The 21,821-nt window shown below is 37.9% G+C and overlaps 1 protein-coding gene across 1 annotated transcript; it reads right to left on the bottom strand.

Moving 5' to 3' along the window:
* Positions 1-7,942: 7,942 nt before the first annotated feature.
* LOC139146371 (uncharacterized) lies at positions 7,943-9,614 on the bottom strand. The gene is made up of 3 exons (XM_070717759.1): positions 9,482-9,614; positions 8,874-9,101; positions 7,943-8,024 (listed from the first exon to the last, which is right to left on the bottom strand). Exons 1-3 carry the CDS (start codon positions 9,604-9,606, stop codon positions 7,982-7,984), a joined length of 396 nt encoding a protein of 131 aa, XP_070573860.1. The 5' UTR covers positions 9,607-9,614; the 3' UTR covers positions 7,943-7,981.
* Between the last annotated feature and the right edge of the window lie 12,207 nt (positions 9,615-21,821).

The raw sequence follows: 21,821 nt of genomic DNA, 5'->3' as shown, positions 1-21,821 counted from the left end.
AATTTTCACAACACAAAGAGCTTTAAAATAAACCCCCACAAGTGGTAGATCAGAAAAGTTTGCACAAGTTTGAGAGTCTGGATATCCGTCCCCGAGGCGCGATCTACCTTAAACTCAGTCGTATCCTTGAATTGCATCATTGACAATATATTTATTCTCTTCTCAAAGACCGTCTGCTTTACAGAACATTCCTTCGTACACTTTTTGTTTTCTTTCGTACAGTTATGTAGTCTGCTTCTAATACATGTTGATAATGGATATATCTACACCTATACCATCAAAAGTTTATTGGCGAGTAAAATTATCGTACAAAAATAAAACAAAACGTGGGAGTACAAATACACAGAATAGTACATCGCCCGAAGTTCATGAGTCTGCATGTTTGGTCAAAGACACATACTAATGTCAAGGCTACACATGGCTCAAAAGTTTATGTTGTTGGGAGCATATTTGCGTACCAGTGTGTTTATGATTCATTTCTGCAGTTGAGGAAACAATTGACATTGTAGTAGTTTGTGGTGAAGTTTTCGAAGTGTTGCAGTTTTCTACAACACGTAAGTTGGAAAATGGAATCATGACAGTTGTACTCCTTTATTTTTTGTTCATGTTTCTGTAAGGCCCTGGTTTTGATTGCCCACTCCTTGACATATAAGCATTGTCGAATCTAATAAACAAGTTAGTAATTCTGAATTGACAGTTTTCCACTGTTTGGAACTAATCTGTACACATAGAGGAGAAACCTAAAACGAAACGTCAGGGTGTTTGGATTTTCACCCACTTTACCCACGTTTGTTCTGACGATGCCGGATTACAATTATTATTATTAAACTTTATTTCAGACAGGTACAAGGACCGTCCAGAACCACAAAAGCTACACAGTACACCAAAAAGTACAACACCAAACTACAAGAAAGTACAAACAGATTACAAACACACATTAAAAAACAGGAACCCTGAGAGACAATAAAAAGCAATTCTAAGACTAACGATACAGAAGCTGTCTACAATAAGATTGCAATCCAGAATACCTACAGTCTGACAAAAGTAAAACTCTTAGAAGACTGTTGTCGTTAATCCGTTTACGTGGTAAACTTTTTTTATAAATCATTCATTTCGGAGTATTATGCATATTCAGTGCAGAAAGGTCAAAGTTAAACAAAACCTTCATAACAAGAACACTTGAAATATAGAATTCTGATATTCGGGGAGTACATTGGAACCGTCCGTCGAAGGAATTGGTCAGAAATTAGGTGGGGGGGGGGGGGGGTGGTCAGGTGTTTTTGAGGTGGGTCGCCATTTTTCCAGTAAGCACTTTAAAGGGTCATGAAATTTCATGCATCCCTTTTGGGGAGGGTCATCTTTTTTTTGTGCAACTATCGCAACAATAAGAAGGCAAGATGTGGCCGATATAGTGCTTCACCCAAAATTCATTGGAATATACTGGGCAAAATATTAACAATATTCCCAAACAAAACACGCCATATCTGTACATTTATATATGTTTGACAATTTATGAAAATGTTCTTTGCTTTAAGTAGGATATAAAAAGTGCGTGTGTGTACAAGAAATTTAATTTTTGGATTCCATCAAAAGTGTTGATTCACAATACATGGTTCTCTAGAAAACTTTTCATAGACCTCACATGTCAGCCCTGATTGCGACAATGCCCCTGCCAGCTCTAAAGGTGTATCCCCTAAGGCCACAAATCCATCAATATCAGTATAGTATGACCAATCGGTGAGGTTGGAAAGATTTATGAAAAATTCCGCCGGTAAATAAGCTTATTCAAATCACTTTATTTCATTGCTGTTAGTACTATATCGCAAAACAAATCGAAAAATGTTAGTCTCTCATATTCCCATCCCTGAACACAGTCTGCAAAGGAAACCACGCAATCAATATTGCTGAAACATTCTTAATTTATAATATTTCGTCATAGGTTATGAAATACATTGATAATGTTACTTATTGACTATAAAAACTTCTTTATACATTCTTACATAGTTCATACTTCTGGAAATACATTCGATCAGTTGTCTTTGTCACATGATAACCAGACGTCGCGTACGTGTAGCACAAACGTTCGGAACGTCAAACGACACTTCTTCGTGTAATAATAATTACGAGTAACATTTTTAGATATTCTTGATTGTTTCTGTAAATCTAGACACGCAACCTCGTAAAGTATCGTTGAAATTTTGCAAACATCTTTGATATCAGAAAAGTTGTAATTCTTTTTAGATTAAGAAGTTATGTACCACAACATATTTTAATTTTACTATACAAGGCTTTCATTCAACCCATTCTTACATATGGTCTGGAAGTTTGGGGTAGCACCTACTCATCCTACCTTAAACCAATTTACATCACCCAAAAATGATTGTACGAATCATCACATTCTCTGGGTTTCGAGAAAGTAGTTCACCTTTATTCAAAAAATTAGGTTTGTTAGATATATATAAACTTCACTCGTTACTTTTAGGAAAGTTTATGTTTGATTTACATCATCATAATTTGCCACAAAGCTTGAGTGACTTCTTTGAAAATGTAGATCATTGTCACAAAACACGTTTCAAACAAGGTTCAAATTTGTATCTGCCAAAAATGCGTACGAGAACTGGTCAGTTTGCAATTTCGTACGCAGGCGCCAAACTCTGGAATAATTTACCACGTAATGTAAAAGCAAGTACTTCAAGAAATGCATTTACACATTCCCTAACAGAGCATCTTTTGAATATGTACAATATCACGTAGATATCTGTCTATTAATTTCTTGTGTTAACATGTTGTATCTTTACCAGTAACTGTCTCATTTAAGCCCTCGTATTATATAATGCAATGTAATGAGAGATGGGGCCAGACTCGATTAGCTGTAAGCTATTACTTCTGGCTTCCAATATTGCCAGTGTTATTTATAAATGCATATCGGATTTATTACATGTTTTGTAAACAATTTAAATTGGCAATAAAGTAAAGTAAAGTAAACATTTCGTAGAGTTTGCACCAGTACAAGAATTACTTGCTATAATTTCCTTACATGAACGAAATGTTGTAGTCTCAGTCCACTTTTTATCTGACGCCAAGACAAGATTTGTTTAATGCCCATGAATACTGTATAAAATAAAATCGGTACTTTTAATTCGAGGGTACAACGATCTAGTACCAGATATGAACTGAAAATGCTCACGTGTTTCATTATATATTGCAGTTATGTGTAAACTTGAACCTTTGCCACATGTTTGCAACTTCATTGAAAGTATTATGATCAACATAATGAACAATAATCACCGTCGATTAGGTCATGAAGTATACAAATATGTAATTAGCTGGAATAATGACTTTCAATAATATTGTATTATAGTGTCATTAATGTACATAGCAAGTTTCATCAATTTTGATCAAGTCAATTCAGATAAATATCCCTAATTATGAAAATTTATTTAATATGCAAATTAGGAATTGGCTGAAGTAAAAATGTCTTTTGATTTTCAATAATGTTATATCACAGTATCTTTGATGTATATAGCAAGTTTCAACAAGTTCAATCAAGTTAATTCAGATATGTATCCCTAATTGGGAAAGTTTATTAAATATGCAAATTCGGAATTGGCTGAAGTAAAACTGTTCAATGACTTTCAATAATGTTACATCATAGTATCTTTAATATACATACCAAGTTTGGTCGATTTTGATCGAGTAAAATCAGAAATATATCCCTAATTAGGAAAGCTCATAAAATATGCAAATTAGCAACTATCTTTCATGTCACCCCTTAATGGTCCCCACTGCTGATATATTTTGGTGTGATCAACATTTGTAGCAAATCTCATCAAATTGTGTGAAGTCGTTTTTAATGTATATCCATTTTTTCTAAAATCACTAATTATGCAAAGGAGCAAAAAGTATGCAAGCAACACCCACCAAAAACTAATCAGTTCTTGCCATTTGCTAACTGAATCTATGTACCAGATTTGATTCTGATCTGATCAGCCGTTTTAGAGATATCGGACCAACAGACAGACAGACAGACAGACAGACAGACAGACAGACAGACAGACAGACATCGCTGCGATGACCGGGTTTCGACACAAGTGGCAGCATTAGAGCAAAAGAAAAATTAGATCTGCAACTACCTAATGAATAATTGGCACATTTGTTAAAATGGTACTAAAAGTCATCCTTTCAACCTGGTAGTTTTGCATAAAACTTCTATCAAATACTTATGCCAGTGTACCAAATATCAGACCTCTAGCTCTATTGGCTGGCTCAGAATTAGATATGCACATAATTAATGAGGTACAGGATGTGATGTCATAAGGTCTCCCATCATACCAAATATGAAGCGTGTAGCATTTGTGGTTACTGAGTTATGGACATATACGTATATTCAAGGTCAAAGGTCATCGAGGTCACATGACATTTTGTAAAAAAATTGTAATGCTAATCTATCCCTATATACCAAAAATCAGACCTCTAGCTCTATTGGCTGGCTCAGAATTAAATATGTGCATAATTAATGAGGTACAGGATGTGGTGTCATAAGGTCTCCCATCATACCAAATATGAAGGGTGTAGCACTTGTAGTTACTGAGTTATGGACATATACGTATATTCAAGGTCAAAGGTCATCGAGGTCACATGACATTTGTCAAAAAATAATTGTATTGCTAAGTTATCCCTATATACCAAAAATCAGACCTCTAGCTCTATTGGCTGGCTCAGAATTAGATATGCGCATAATTAATGAGGTACAGGATGTGGTATCATAAGGTCTCCCATCATACCAAATATGAAGCGTATAGCACTGTGGTTACTGAGTTATGGAGACATATGTATATTCAAGGTCAAAGGTCATCGAGGTCACATGACATTTTGTCAAAAAAATTGTAGTGCTAAGTTATCCCTATATACCAAAAATCAGACCTCTAGCTCTATTGGCTGGCTCAGAATTAGATATGCACATAATTAATGAGGTACAGGATGTGGTGTCATAAGGTCTCCCATCATACCAAATATGAAGGGTGTAGCACTTGTGGTTACTGAGTTATGGACATATATGTATATTCAAGGTCAAAGGTCATCGAGGTCACGTGGCATTTTGTCAAAAAATTGTATTGCTAAGCTATCCCTATATACCAAAAATCAGACCTCCAGCTCCAGAGCAAATAAAATTCCAAGTATTCCACAGTATAACTTAATCGGCTGAAAAATTTCTTTCAGTCACTCGAATCCGAAACCGAATCCGAAACTGAATCCGAAACCGAATCCGAACCAAGTCTAACTTCAGCATCGTTCTAGCCAGAGTGTAATTTGGGGATAGCGCCCTCAAACCACAGATACCGGCTTCCCATAGACTACCATGTATCAGAAAAATTAAAACTGTGATAACTTCATTAATATGCAAGCCACGCCCACCAAACCTTTTCAGTTCTAGCCATTTGAATTCTGAAGATGTCTACCAAATTTGACTGAAATACCTTCAGCCGTTTTTGAGATAATGGGGATACAGACACACACACAGACAGACATGGCTAAACCATATGCTCACGTGTGTGAACACGTGAGCAAAAATGAGAAAAGTCCTCACGTAGAGAAATTAACATTTTGTATGTTTCGCTTGTTTCTGATAAAACATGCAGCAAATTTTTCGGGAACGCACAACTAATATAAATCAAACAACTTGAGTCTCACGTAAGCGTTGGCTCGTACTCTTGTGAACAGCGAGGCTAGGTCTGGATGCGATGCACTTTAAAGGAACATTTGAAAAAACTACGCTGAAAGAAAATTACCCTGCATCCTGAAGTCTGGAATTTGTCATATCTTACTATGAAAGCAGAGGGTATAGGTGTATTTCCATACGTTACAACTCCAAAACTCGGAAAGGCTAAATGTTTTTATCATGTTTCTTATCTACTAAACTCAACCAGCATATCACATTTATAAAGTATGTATATAGATACGATGATAAGAACTTTAATTATGGTGTAGTCCTCAAATGTAAATATTGAGCAAGTTCCGGATGTACCAATCTGCACAAAGTTCGTAAATGTAGTATACGAAGAAAAAAAACTGGGAAGCTTTGTAACATCATGCATATTAACTGATATATCATTTTCTTCTTTCATCAAATAAATAATACAGAAAATTCCATTTTTTTAAATATACAATGGTGAGCAAACACTTTGATAAGAACGAGTGTAGTTTTTTAATCTTAAGCAATTTTAGCAATTTTTGTATCCTCTTCTGCGTACAGCGATGCAAGAAACGGTCAACACCCTTCAAGTCTGCTGTACTCAAGCGCCACCCAGTGTGGCACTATTATAGTTTTCTGATGTATCGTTAAAGCCCCCACTCAATTATCAGATTTATCTAATATAAATATTAGTTACTTGATGAAATATTCAATGGAAAACAAAAGAACGACAAACTGTTAATTGGCTATTGACACATTCGCTAATGCGAGAACCTGGGATTGAGAAGGGCGCCTTTAAGTCAAAGTTTGGACATCAATATTCATATAGAAATGACGAGACTCGTCATTATAAGAATGCTTTTGATTTTCTAAATTGCATTGTGGGTAATAAATATTGTATGGCCAAGGTTAATGCAGAAATGTACTTAGGAATTCTATCCAAGAGAAAATCTTTGTGTTTTAGTAGAAGTTGATATGAATTTTAAATCAATACAGGTTCCTTTGAAAAGGATAAAACAAGGCCGATTCAAAGAGCGTTGTCAAGTGATACAGGTGAGTGTCCATAACTATCCATTCGGCATTCACTGGTCACAGTGATGTTAGCCCCGGGCTTTTCCTAGCGTATTTGTATCACTAGATTGTGCGTCTCTCTCCAAACAAATAAGGCGTTTGTCAAAGCCGCGGGCTACATTACTACTGCTAGTCAGAATACAGATACCAAGATTTATGAGAGCTTCTTAAAGAATGCGAAAACAAAGAATAGATACCGATCTTTTTGAGAAACCTATAAAACTTATGTACACGCATGATTTTTCTTACCTTTTTACATAGACTCTCGAGTTAAAACGAGGGTCTATGTTGTCAATGTCTATGTCGATTGCCTATGTATATATATATATTTTATATAACACGTGATTCCATGACCACCTGGGTAATGTTGTGAAACGTTTGGCAATAATACAAGGGAAAGGAGGTAAATGGAGTTTAAAGATAATATCAGTTTCATTTCGTGATCTGCATAAAGCCAGTAGAATATTTCGCGATATTGACTTTACTTTCGGTCCTGGTTACGTACGTATCACTGCTGCCGAAGAAGTTTGCAAAGTGAACTAACAATTTGAATTTTTAGAAATTTCTGCCGACTTTCTTGTAATTATTTTCATGATGCAAACTAAAAGAATCAGATGAGATGTGGCCTGTGCATGTATCCCCTTCATTTACTCATTGAATTCGATGTGATTAGAATCCAAAGATAATTTCAAAGGGCAAATAAACGCACGAACACTTTTATTTCCATACAACTCTTTTTAAGTTTACACTTTTGTGGAAAAAATTGTATCTCCAGCTGGATTTTGATTTCAGGTAAGCGTGAGAGATATAGATTTATAGCTTTAATATATGCAGAACACCTACCCGTATCTGATAACACATTTCTTCGCGTGTGTTTTAACAGAGCTATAGAACTCAATAACGATTATTTTTGGTTAATTCACTTGATAAAAGGAATTAGAAATTTGTACATCATTTTTTGTTTTACTCAGTCTTGCATAAAATCGTACGAAAATGATAAGACAATGCTGTTTGTAACTCATCCCATCTCGCGCAATTATTCCATACACCTTCGATCGCGTACGAAGGAAACAAACAACAAAGGCTTGACAAATGACATGTCAACATTTATTTTCCTATGTGACCCTTTGAAGGTTCTGAGGAAAAACAGTAACTGCAACAACACAAACTTTTTCGTCATTTCTGACTTTTCGTCCCGACATTTAGGGTTCTTTTCCCTTACTCTTCGTTGTCGAGTTGAACGTTGAACACGCTTCGGCACCTGTAAAACACAATCAATTAAACACGTGAAAACTAGTTAGTTTCGCAGGGAAGCTTGACAGGGCAACTTTGTTAGTGTAAACTGGAAAATCCCTAAGTGTGAGTTTGAGTGATAACTGGAAAATTGAGAAAGATATGTCTGCAAGTGTTTTTAAAGAGATAAAGATGCTGAGAAGTTTGATGAGGACAGAGTGTGTACCACAGCAGGAGACGTGTAATTTTAGGACTTTATGAACACTGAAATATAAGAACTTTTTTGCCTAGAAGTTGCATTTGTTTGTTTATTTGCTTTTTTTCGTTCACTTATTCACTTATTGTTTTTGCTTGCTTTGTTATTTCTTTGTTGATTGGATGTCTGGTTGGTTGGTTGGTTGGTTTGAATTTACGGTTGGATCTACGTCGTACCAGTGATAGCTGCGATTGAGCACAGTTAAAGGGACAAAGTCGGCCATTTTTCATGATTTTTATTGATACAAGATACTAGCTACTCATATTGTTTGACATGTTTAAAGATAATGAATGGGTGACCATGCATATATTTGATCCCGGTTTTAGACAAATTGAATGAAACTATCGCAAAAATGAATTAATGGTCATGGCCATTAATTCATTTTCGCGATGGTTTCATGTATCGTGTCTAAAACAGAGGTCGAATATGCATGGGCACCCATTCATTCAGTATCTTTTAACATGTCAAACAATATAAGTAGTATCTCGTATCAAACAAAAATCATGAAAAATGGCCGACTTTGTGCCTTTAACTGTAGAACAACGATCACAGTGGTCAAGACACGACAAAAATATCGACAGGAGAGAGATAAATAGTACGAAGCTATCCGCATGATAGTACCTGTTCAACAAGTCATTGATGACGTCGGCATCACTTATCCTGGTGACGCTTATCATAGTTACAATGAATACATGAAGTAATAATCTAGCACACTCGTTGATAGTGGTGTCGACCTCAGCGGGAAAAGCATCAAAGTCAATCTCGGTCAGCCAGCAAGGGTATGTCAATGCAACCAGAACCGTTGAATTGTACGCCATCCTTGATACATAGGCAGCAGGCATGGTCAACCTGCCACATGAACATACACATAAATTGTCATGCCATGTCAGTAGTCCGTAAGACACAGAGCAAGAAGTTTTAATAAGTCGGAAATTGAGAAAATTTGACAAAGGTTGCATAGATGCCTATAAAAATACACGGCACGAAATAAATATTAGGCTATTGAATACTTGCTATAATGATATATTGATCCCAGTACAGAACATCATCTATTGCTTTATATTAGACTTATAGCACTAAGAGCAGCGATATTGCTACTACGTTACTACTATTACTAATACTACTATTGTGTTTGTTGCTATTTATGTCCAGTTGTTGTCATCGTTATTCTTGTTACCGTCGATATCGATTGTTTGTCAACAATGACTTTAATTACTGATGCTGCTCACCTAGACATCAGAACTTTCCCCAGGACATAAATAATCGGAGAAAACGTTCCAACCAGGTTGAAAATTGCTTGTTTCGCACGCAGTAAACGTCCATACCCACTTTTAGATTGGTGCTTTTCTATCATGGTTAAGAAAGGAGAACAAGTATTATTCAGACGTGGTCAAAATACACCTTATTGCGCCCTGTTTTCAAAGAGGGGAGATCAGATATCATTTGTGTTGTTCTTGGCGAAGAAAATCGAAGAAATATCGTGTTCTTTTCATTATTGTTGTTAATATTATCTATGCTCTTACTTATATTTGATGATTCAATGTAAGTTGTCGTTGCAAATGCATGTTTTGAAACATTAAGCTCATCAATGGGCCACCTTATCAAAAGCGCCTTCTATGGAGGAATATGGTATATTATTACACCTCACTCATTCAGCGTGCACTGCCATTGGTTAAACACGACTCACGTGACATGTAAAAGAACGTGATGATGCCCTCTGCGAAAGTGATGATGCCCTCTGCGAACTTGATGATGCCCTCTGCATTTGATATTACATGGATGACGTCAGTTTACTTACTGCGCAACCTTTCTGCGCGTAACAAATTGTCGTTCGCTTGCAGGCCTACTTGCAGTCGGCAACTATGGCTGCAAAACGTCATGCAGAGCTGTCACCGGCACAGTTAGACGATATTTTGATGCAAGTAAACAGCAAACGAACGAAAATAGCAACAAGGAATGCAATTTCTGTGTTCAGCGACTATGCAAGCAACAAATTTGGATACGCCACCGAAGAGATCGGCAAACTTTCAGCGGCAACCCTAGACTTGGCACTGACAACATTTTACGCTGAGGTCCGGACTCATGCAGAAAGGCGAACTGTACTCGAAGAAGTTTGTTCGGTGTAATAAAAATAATAACACATGAGAGCGAGGGCAAGATCACGATTTTTTGCCTGCCCTCGGGCTGGTGGTCATGATCGAAATATTGATGATGCCCTCGCCTACGGCTCGGGCATCATCAATATTTCGATCATGACCACCATCCCTTGGGCAGGCAATAAATCGTGATCTTGCCCTCGCTCTCATGTGTTATTATTTAACTGTATCCTTTTCTCGCACGCGTAAGTTCCTGTGCACACTCATGGTCCCCCTTTCCACGTACAAAGAATGTCAGTGCAAAGGCGGAGAGTGAAGTAAAGAATGATTAAGATCACAGAAAAATCACGGTACTGGTCGACAGTGATAATGATACACAAGTAAAAAATAGTGTTCTTGAACTTGAAATCCCGACAACAACGATTTTGGAACGTGAAGCCTGTACTGTGCAATAAAGGTCCGAATGCCCTAGAGAGAAAACTAGAGCGAGAAAGGTCACCAAGAGATGAGAGAGCCTGGAATTACCTATTCTAATACTATAGGTGTTGCTGTAAAACAATTATGAAAAGCACGGTCCCTCCACAAAGGTGGAGGGAACGTGTGAAAAGTAACAACAAATAGATTCAATGAAAACAAACACTGATTTACGGATGCATTGCATGACTCACCCAGGTTTGTAATTTTTGTGGCGATGTAGTCAGTTGTTCCCGCAAGAGACATTTGTAGAAACGAGGAACATGCCGCTACAGAGATCGGGTATCCGTCAAGGTCAAACTCAAACTCCAAGAAGTCTTCAAAAACCCTAACATAGGCCAGAAAGGTCATCGCCATAGCCATCTATTCGAATAGATATCAAGGAAGCAAATTATTGCATTATTCTTTCATTAGAGGTCCACTATGTCAGCGCAAACATGATTATGCCAATCCTAGAAAATTTATTGGCAAATTACTATACCTATTCTTCTAGCGAAGACATCAGCGATTAAAAAACCGTAGACTTACGTTCAGTTAACAAACGCATACTAACAAGTGCAGAAAAGCGGTAGAAAGTGCCCGCTGTCAAATTGTTTAGTTAAGTTCAATCTTCACACCACTCTTATCATACAGTGATGAGAAATACATAATTGCGATGATAGACATTGTCTTCTACCTATCAAAACATACTATTATCATGATATGATATGATATGATATGATATGATATGTATGACATGATGCGATTCGATATCATACGATATGATAAGATATGATATGATGAAATATGAAATATTGTTTTGATTATTTTGTCCAATTAGATAGCCTACATTTTCGAGCGAGGTCAGAAATGCAGAAATTGTCACGAATAAATTAAACTTACCATCATGACAAAGTGGGCAAAATAGCTGCACAGTGTAGAAGGCAAAACACGTGCCCATGAGATTTTTTCAGTCAGAAGTCCGGCTGCCCGATGGTTCACCAAGCTGTCATCAACCTTCAACTGGTTAGCCTGGACGACATTTTCACCATTATGAACACTGTCATCAAATCTAGTCAACATGCAGCGAGGAACAAAGCAATCTGCCTGGAGGCTTTCCGCAGAAGACTTTCGGCGAGGAATTTGCTTTGGCAGGTCGGGATATGACTTGCATTTTGCCATCCTTATGTTTATGTTTATGACAGTAAGTGTTTTCAGGAGGTCGAAGTCTTCGGCTGACAGTTGGACACGGGGCACAGAGTAGCGAGGTCCGTAACCATAGACCCTTAGATGGGGCATGGACGACTTCTTACGACCAAAAGAGGGAAGCTTTGCTCGTTGTAGGTAGGGATGGGATTTGGATTTTGGCACGATTGGGAGAGCATGATAACGTTTGGCGCTGACGTCACTCTTACCGACGGCTTGGTCATCATCATAAGTTTCGTTCACCGGATAGTCCAGGGCTTCGTCACAAACGGTCGGGGAATCAGCGATGCGTTCCAACACAAAGTCAATCAGACCGCTTTCTCCGACCAGCTGATCGCTCTGGTTGTTCCAAAGAGCAAAGGCACTGACAAGCGGAGTTGGCTCGTGTCGGACAGAACCACCAGCGGCAAGGACCTCCAACTGCCTGTCCAACGGTGAACCCTTAAATTCAATCGGCAAAAGGTTTATAAACGGCAGCGGAGCTGGAGGCCTGACATTTTTCCTTGGTCGATCGACTCCAGTTCCTGACCGTGGACTGATGATCATCCCATGTTGGTCACGGGGGAGGAGATGCAAGTGAATCACTTCAACTTGTTCATCCGCGTCCCCTTGGTCTCTGGAGCGTACCTCCAAGACGGTACTTCCAGCATCTAGATCGGGAGGGAAATTAAAGAAGTAAAACACATTTGAAATAACATGATATACTTCAGAATGATTATAGCAGTTTGTGCCGTCGTATGAAAATTTATCATTCGGGCTTATAGATATTAATAATGTTCCTCTAGGCTATTTCAAGGTACATGTAAAAAACTGCAGAAAAATTGCAATCACAGTGATTCATATATAAGATACTACTTTTAGTATGAGTACGTACAAATTAACTAAAGGTTTTATTCGCATAGCAAAGTCGGGTATACCACACCGGAACATCGAAGCGTTCCGATAGGAAGTGTCATATGACAAGATTGCGACTTACTGTCCTGTACTGGCCATGGCTTGCCAGTCGTACGATGAAAGAGAAAGGTAAGATAGCTGATGATAGTGAAGAGACCCATGTCTCACACTATTAAAATCATCAGTGACTTAAACGAGATAAAGCGGAAGGCGGTCATCCTTGGATGAGAGCACGTAGGCGAATGATGCTTTTCGTTGCTGTAGAACCTTTTCTATGCTCATTGTGACGTCGAACGCGCGGACACAACGCGCGCGTCTTTGTGACGCAACCAATAATTCGAGTGGTGCATGATGCCTACAGTCATTATCAATGGCACTGTGACGGATACCATCATTGTGCATCATCTCACGAGTTGTCACTTGATAAAACATATTCTAAACAGTACCCGTTTCTGTGTAAATCTCGATTGTTACGTTTTTATACAATTTTCAAACAAATTAGTTTTGAAAATTCGTTCCTCGTCCCTTTTACAACGCCCTATGAAATATTTTTGACAATGCGATAGTCAGAGTAGAATTAAGCAATAACCCCCGCCGCAGGAGGCTATACACGCAATTTTGGTACAATGCGCGACATATAGCACGAGCCGATAGGCGAGTGCTATATGGAGCGAATTGTACCAAAATCGAGTGTATACCCGACTGCAAAGGGGGTTATTGCTATTATATTATATCAACTTGCGTGTATTTGTTGTCTTACTTGGGTATTTCAACAGACAATGTCTCTGTCTTTCCCGTGAGGCGAGGTGAGGTGAGGTATGAAGTATACAGCTCCAGCTATATCATAACATCTATTTTTTACACATATGGTCAGGCCGAAAGTAGGAGTTATACTTGTAAAATATTAATTTTAGTATCACTCAATACAGCAAGCTATAGGTAGTCGTCAATCGAGCGAAGTCTTACGCCGAAATGGCTTCGACCATTATCAGCCTTTGTGCCAGGTGTTGGCACAACGAAGCCTCTTTTCAGTTCTGTTGTACCTAAGTGGTGTCAGACGTTGAAAAATCAATAACTTTCACGAAACCACAGTCCCTCTTGGATGGACTGAAACGAAACTAATATTCAATCAAACTTCACAGGGGAGTCACACACTACCTTGCATGCAAATACTGCTGTAGCAGTTTGATTTTGGTATTATCGGTGTCAACATGATTCGCAACGTCCGACTGGCGGGAATTCTGGGGTTCCATATATGGCGAGTTAGCATCGGTGAAGTTGTAATGAACAGCTCTGATCAAATTTCTGCCACATGATTGCTTCTCAGTTTTTAGTAGGACCGCTGCAAAACTACACTACACATACAGTACACGATCGGATGATTGGCAAAGCCCGATAGAAAGGGTGAACTTTCGCGTCTGACGTAAACACAAAATTGTTCGGGCTTCGCTCTATGGGCAATCACATACACGATCCCTCAGACAGGAGACACTACAAAAGTTTTTGTGATCAGTTTATTGATTTCCATTTTCACAGATCACGGTTCGAGCGCCTGAATAATACCACTCCGGTCGGGAGCCGCCATATTGATTTAAGAAAGCGTGCGCAAAGGACAGTGGTATCGGCCGAAAATAATTCGAGCAAACACATATAATTAATTCGCCCAAACACATAATTAATTCGAGCGAACACACATAATTACTCCGACCGAACACAAAATTAATTCCAGACACAGGTAGAAATTAATTCTAGCACACATTAAATTAATTGCAGCACGTGAAAACATTTTGAACCCAAAATTAATTGAAGGAATTAATATATTAAATCTAGACTACATAAAATTAATTCCGGCACATAAAAAACATATAAATAATTTGAAATGTAAGCAAAATTAATTGTAGACTACATGAAATTAATTACAGCAAAGATAAGCAGAAATAATTAATTGGAACACATAAAATTAATTCGGCATGACTACACAAAATTAATTAAAGCATATAAAAATTAATTAAAAGAAACATACAAATAATTCGAAATGCTAGTATTAATTCCAGTCTACATAAAATTAATTCTAACATAATAAAATTAATAAAACATAATTTTGACCAGAACGGGCCCCCATAGAGTACAACTGTTACAATAGTATCCTTGAATATCAGGAAGGGCCAAATACTTGAACTTTTCAATATAGAGTAACTGGGCAATTGAACTAACCGGAAACTGCGACTTACAACTATACCTATGGTGCAATCAATGGATATAAGTGTTAGTTGTATTATGGCACGGACATTTGATTTACTTTCTTCATTTCACGTGCGCGAATCTCGGATATTTGACACAGTATCTATCTCTGTGCCTCATTGTCGAGGTGGCCCTATTTCGTTTTAATTTTATCCCATCAAGATCTGATCATCAAACGTTTGCGGAAGAGCAAAATGTGTCAGTCACAGCAGGAAGTGACGTACATGATGATAAATGTTAGGTATCCTAGCGAATGGATGAGGTCGGTTGCTATGCCTACACAGACTTGTTGTTATCGGTCAGAAATGTGATCGCTGATTGGTCAATGAGGGAACGCTACAACATTGATAGTGACTTGGTCGGAAATATACCGTTAAAAACCACTTGGTTTGACAAGATCAACACCAATTTACTATTACGCAATCGAGTCAATATCTTCAACAAACGATATCAGTGATTTAGTAAAATTTCAGTCCCTTTCTAAATGTGTTAGGCTACGATATCTTGTCGGAGAATACGAATTGCCATGCGACACCATTTACCGGAGAGAAGATGTACTTCTGTGTAATGTGCGCGTATCTGCCTTTAATAATACATGACAAAGCAAATATTTAGGTTTTATGATTTTGCCTTTGACACATCATGACGAAATAGGTTGTAATTTTGTGCCGCGTTCAACATAGACGCAATGTTAATTAACATGACACAAAATGTTTTATCGAAGCGTTGTAGTTTGACATGAGGGAAATGGTAGAGTACAGGGCCATATTTACACCTTTTCATTGATTTATCATCAATGTGACCAGTGTCATAGAAACAAACGCAGCAAAACGTAAGTTCTCACCCTGGCGTCATTTCACTCCACGTTTTACTTTCAAGCAACTGGGTAACTATGGTTGAAAGTATAAAGGCGTTGGCATTTGTATACAATGGAATGCGAAGACCAGCACGCCATCAATTTTAAATAGATGTCTTTTAGTCATCTCAAAACCACTAATATTGTCACAGTTTTAACTCGAAACTTTGATTTAAAGATCAACGTGACGCAATACAGAAAACAGATCTAGAGCGCTTTGAAGGGTCTATTGTACTCTAGCTGCGCATATCAATAAATATATTGGATAAGTTTAAATATATGTAACCTCGGCGGAAATATAACGAATAGAGCATCAACACGGGGACATAAACATGTATGTGGAACTTGTACTAGAATAGCTTAAAGTACAAGCTTGGATCTATGTGGAGCGTTATAAACACGAAAAATTGGAGATTTGTCCCTTCTCACAACACACATTCCATTCCGAGAGGAAGCAACAAGTCAAATTAATAACAAAACGTTACTATCATCATATATTAATTGCCTGTTTCAAGTGCGATACAATTGCCAAATATAATCGAGACTTTATTATTATTCAATGCACTGTAAACCTCGGCCGCTCACACTGAACGACATGTAAACGCTGCCAGGGGGAAATGACAGCAACAGCGATTACCTACTCCCTCCTGATACGATGAACCATGTCAATAAGATAATGGATGTGTAAAGACATGTATTTACAATAAGTACAGGTTAGTTTATGGTCCGCAGCACGTTTCTGCCTTTTATGGGTGAAATCGAAAATGACAAAATATAATAAATTTAACCAACTCGCGTGCACATAAACATCATCTTAATATCTATTACAAATCCAACGATGATATCTGGACATTTGAAAATGTTCGCAAGATCTCTTTTCCAGCATACAGTTATTCATTTATTCTCTCTCTCTCTCTCTCTCTCTCTCTCTCTCTCTCTCTCTCTCTCTCTCTCTCTCTCTCTCAAAGACATAAAATTAATGCAACAATTACAGATAATGGAAAATAGATCTTTGTTCTTTTGTGTGTAGATAACTCAGTGAACGCTAACTATTGTCTAGGAAGCGCGGCAAATGAATTATGAACGGTTTATTCTCACTCAGACAGATTGAGTTAATAGTCGATTGGCTCATTAAAGGGCAGGGTAGTCGTTGGCGTGGTTCGCGGTATAGTAAATGATTGGGCGGATGTCACATCTTTTACTTTTGTTCATGAAAGAAAGTTAAGATGTGATGGTAAATAAGTGTGCCCTGTGACGAGTATTTCAATACCATTGGAATTCAAACAAAACACTTTACAACACGTGCGAAGGTTAATTTGATGTAAATAAATATATTGAAAGACTTGAATGTTGATAATGCAGTTAGTGCCCTTTTTTCTTCATACCGACATCTCTCGAGCTCAGTAAACCACACTACCATAAACGATCTACAATAAGCTTACAAACTGAATAGATTTTGTCGTCACAGACATGCGCTGTTCAATCACAGTCACCGTAAACTTAGAAATCGAAGTTACGTATACACAATACAGTCTTGTCAACGCATGGATTCAACAGAGTGCTGACTTCATAATAACCTTCACAGACGTTTCCTATCTATATTTACCGACAAGATATGTCCACTGCGGATGGAATTTCACAAAAATTGCCCCCACGCAACAAATACCGTAAATGAGAATAAAAATCAGTAATCACTATAAATAGTTTCAAATTCCACTGACTTAAAATTCCTTGTCACATACAGGCAGTGATACACCATAGCTAGACTCAACACATTCTTCAGTGATTTTAGAGAGACACATTTCAGAATAATTAGAGAAATTGACACAACCCCTTTCCTCTGGATCTTTGCTATTTCGTTAAATTTACAAAATGTATATTACTCATACATGCCTTTATGTCAGGATGGCAGTCCAAAGAGATCTACTTAGTCAAGTTAAAACTGTTGTCAACGAATCACAACGTCTAATGTACGAGAAATTTGAAGAAAACAGGAAGATCACGTATTGTTTTATAGTTGGATGACCCTTTTTAATAGGACGAACACGAGTCATTGTCAGCCAAGGCACAGGGGATAGTTTACATGTCCATCCCCAGGGGTTGGGGTATCAGGTGTCTTGATGTTAGGTTTCTTCTTGCCATTGTTTATTGCTATTATTTTATTTTAATACGTTTGACTATGATATGATATTGCCTATAAATATTATACTACAAACCTTGTGTCTTGATCTTATCTCTTTCACTGTGTCATGTGTTTGTCCTCTGACAATCTTACGCGAAGTTTTATCACTGTGTTGTCTGTTATCCAATGTGTTTGATTACCTAATGCGCCAAAGCAAGCAAGGGTGCGTTAATAATCTGTGCCCGTGTCACCAGATAACCACCCGTTTAACGTTGACAGAGTCAACAATGAACGAACTTGCAAGGGTATGACCACAGTCCCTCTTTAGAGGGACCATGGTATAACAGAGGAAATAATGGCTGTCAGCTGTGCAGATCGCATCGTTTTGATTTGTCTCTCTGTGAAGTAATGGTCGTCGGAAACATATTATAATTATGCCATCCACTATGATATTATTTTTAATCTAGAAGAATCGAAATGTCTTACGATTATTCCAGTTGGGTTAATATCCTTCCTATCCCCCGTGTTTACATTGATGAAACTAGTTTTTCTTTTTCGATAAGCGTTTCTATCTTGGAGTAATTATAGATTTCATGGGCGATGATAACGATGACATTAAGCAACGTATTAGGTCTTTCCATGCTAAAGCGAATTATTCGTGAATTTTAAAACTGTTTTCAGCTTAACTTGTCAAAATGACGCTGTTCAAGCTTATTTTTAGTCTATATATCATTCTCACGTATGGAGTATCTTTACGAAGAATACATTGATAATGCTCGCGTTGCTTTATAGCAGCGTTTTTCGTACACTTCAAAGTGTCGATCGAAAAAGTCATCATCTGTAGTACTTATTTTAATTGTAATATAATTACTTTTGAAAGCAAACAACGTAGGTTTGATCTGATATCGAAACAAAGTGAAAGTATCGTAATTAGTGCTGCTTTGTCTATGTTTGTGCGTGTTAATAGTGCTTTTGAAAAAAAGATTTTGTAAAACTTGCGCTTACAGTGTTTTTATGTATATTTTGTTGTTTGCAGTCTTGTTTTTCTTTTTATTGTTGTCATAAGAGCTCGTACTCGAATTAAAGCAATATTGCGATTGCTATGTGACAAACTTGTCTGCAAGTGGCTGTTCACAAGCATGGCATAGAATAACAGAAATGTATCAATTATCAGTCACTGAACCCTACTTAATTGTATTTCGAGCAAAAATTCCGGCAGAGATATTACTCTGTGATCGATATAAAGTAAATAGAACTTGAACTTTAAAAATCTATTCTTGGCAGCATCTGACATCATCCGAAAATAGTACTGTACTGCTAGACTACTTGAAAAAAGAAACCTTAGCTCCTTGCGCAATCCACTTTTCGCGTAGGTATATCACTTATGATCATATCCCGGACGTTGCAGGTTGTTTGGTATCATGCTCGGGCGCCCAATGCGGGTCGCGCGCTGGTCATCTTTTTGGAGCAGTGTCTGGTGCCCTGTCTCGAACTGACCGTCTTCCGACCAATACGCTCCTTGCGCTCTATCTACCGTTCCACACTATCTCCCCACCGCCACCCTATTTTTTTGCTTTATTTATACTTATGACAGCGAGAAAATTATTCACAGTGAAAACATGTGCAGATTTCCTATCAAAGGAAACAATGGAGTGTGAAAATGAAACAAAAGACGCGTTAAAGTTTGGAATAACTGCAAACCACACATTACTTGCAGGACAGTTTTTGTACTTTGCAAGAGACCCTGGTAAATGTTGTCAAATTGGTGATGATTTTCACTGTTGTTTTATTGTTTATCGCTTTTCGACACCGATAGATGTCGGTATACGCAGTTTCCATTATATCTGAACCTGAATTTCATTGTACAAACTTGCGAATTGGCACATGACTTGGATATATTTTTTGTGATTACTTTTGTCTGAGCGAATATATGTCGTGCACGTGAAACCATAGACGGTAGTATGGTGAAACAAAGCATAACTTTGTAGAAATTACAGCGAGTGGCCTGAAATGAAATTCTGGCAATTTTTCCTTCGAAAACGAGCACGAGGGCGCTCCCTGCCATCGAGGGAACCGATAGCAGTGAACGCCCAACCATACCTAATACGATTGAATGGTTAAAGGCGGAGCCTCCCTTTAAAAGGACGCCAAGCTATGGCGGCGTTCATTGTGTAAGTGGACACCAAACAGGCAACACACGGGCACACACTCCAGAAAATGCCACTTTTTAGTTTTCTCCGGCTGCCAAAAACACAGACAGACTGCCAAGCGGTCAGCTCAAAGTTGCTGCTGATCGAACTCTGTGGTTATATTCAAGGTCTAACGCGACTGGAAGACAATTTTTTAGGAAATTCGAGCGTTTGTGGTGGGGAATCAATGACCGTTGGCGATTTGAACCGACCGTCAATCAAAAGCTTGCATAAACTCTGTTTGCAGGATTAGCAAAATGTGACAAAAGGTTGAGATCAGTTTGTGTAATTAATGTTATAGAAATCAAACATCTTACTGGCCAGGTGTTTGACTAGGAGGAGAACTCCACTAATGCGAGAACCTGGGATTGAAAAGTGCGGTGTACATATAGGGAAATTAAAGCTACTGGCCAGCGTCTTTAGGAACAGCAGGGCATCTCCGGCATGAAAACTGCTGGTCTCGGGCCATCGGGTTACCGTGAATTTCGCACGCTGGCAATAAGACATTAAATTAAAGCTGCAAGCAGCGTTGGCGGGGCCCAAGCGATTAACATGGTGTCCAATTCTTGCACTGATTACATTATGTGCAAAATTTTAGCTTGAAAACAGTCAAGTTCTTGTAAAGAAGAATTTTGAACATCATCTCATATTTGTCTGTTTCATGCAAAATACGATATGGGGACAAAACCATGTGACCGATCCAATTGCCTTTCACAAACTTGAAAGAGCTCTCACTAAGAATGACAAAAGTGGAATTTCACTTCCATCAGTGTTTTGGTTCTGGAGAAGAAGATTTTTAGAGATAAATTGCGATTTTCGCGAAATCAAATATGGCGTCCCCTGAGCACGGTGACCTACCAAAAATTTGTTTCAAAAGTACAAGACATATATGAATTAGATGCTACTCAAAATTGACAATACTGGAATTTAAAATATTCCATCAAATGAATGTATTCATCTCTGAAATTCAGGCCGTAATAATTGCAAATTTGGTTAAAAATAAATAATTCCATTTAGTCATATATTTTTTCATTTCGTCTTTACTGTCCAAAGTTTTACCTTTGTATAATTTTATGACAAGACTGTGAAAATTAGAATATCAAGCATGGTGACCCTATCTTTTGTCTTAAATATTTGATTATTCTCATATGCCAGAATTCAAAAATTTCCATGTGTTCTTCCTCTCTGGCCTGATCTTGTTTAGGTAATGTTTCACTATCATGAACGTCATTTGACACAAACTCTTCTTCAACTACCATGTATATCAGAGTCAGAGCTATCTCTGTCACTGCTCACGTATGCAGTAACAGTGACACTACAGTAGCAGGGCGGTATCTGATAGTGACAGTTGCCAATAGGCAGTAGCTGTATTAACTTTGATAATTTTGACAATATTTTTGTTCAGTTTATTATACAACTGTGTTCTTGTTCTACTCTCAACAGCATGTTGAACTGTCCAGTATTCAGCTTGCTAGCACAGCCTGTGTATGTGTACCATGCATCAGTGCTGAC

The sequence above is a fragment of the Ptychodera flava genome, chromosome 12 (genome assembly GCF_041260155.1).
Source record: "Ptychodera flava strain L36383 chromosome 12, AS_Pfla_20210202, whole genome shotgun sequence".
In the NCBI taxonomy this organism is placed as follows: Eukaryota; Metazoa; Hemichordata; class Enteropneusta; family Ptychoderidae; genus Ptychodera; species Ptychodera flava.
This window is presented reverse-complemented; position numbering and strand designations above follow the sequence as displayed.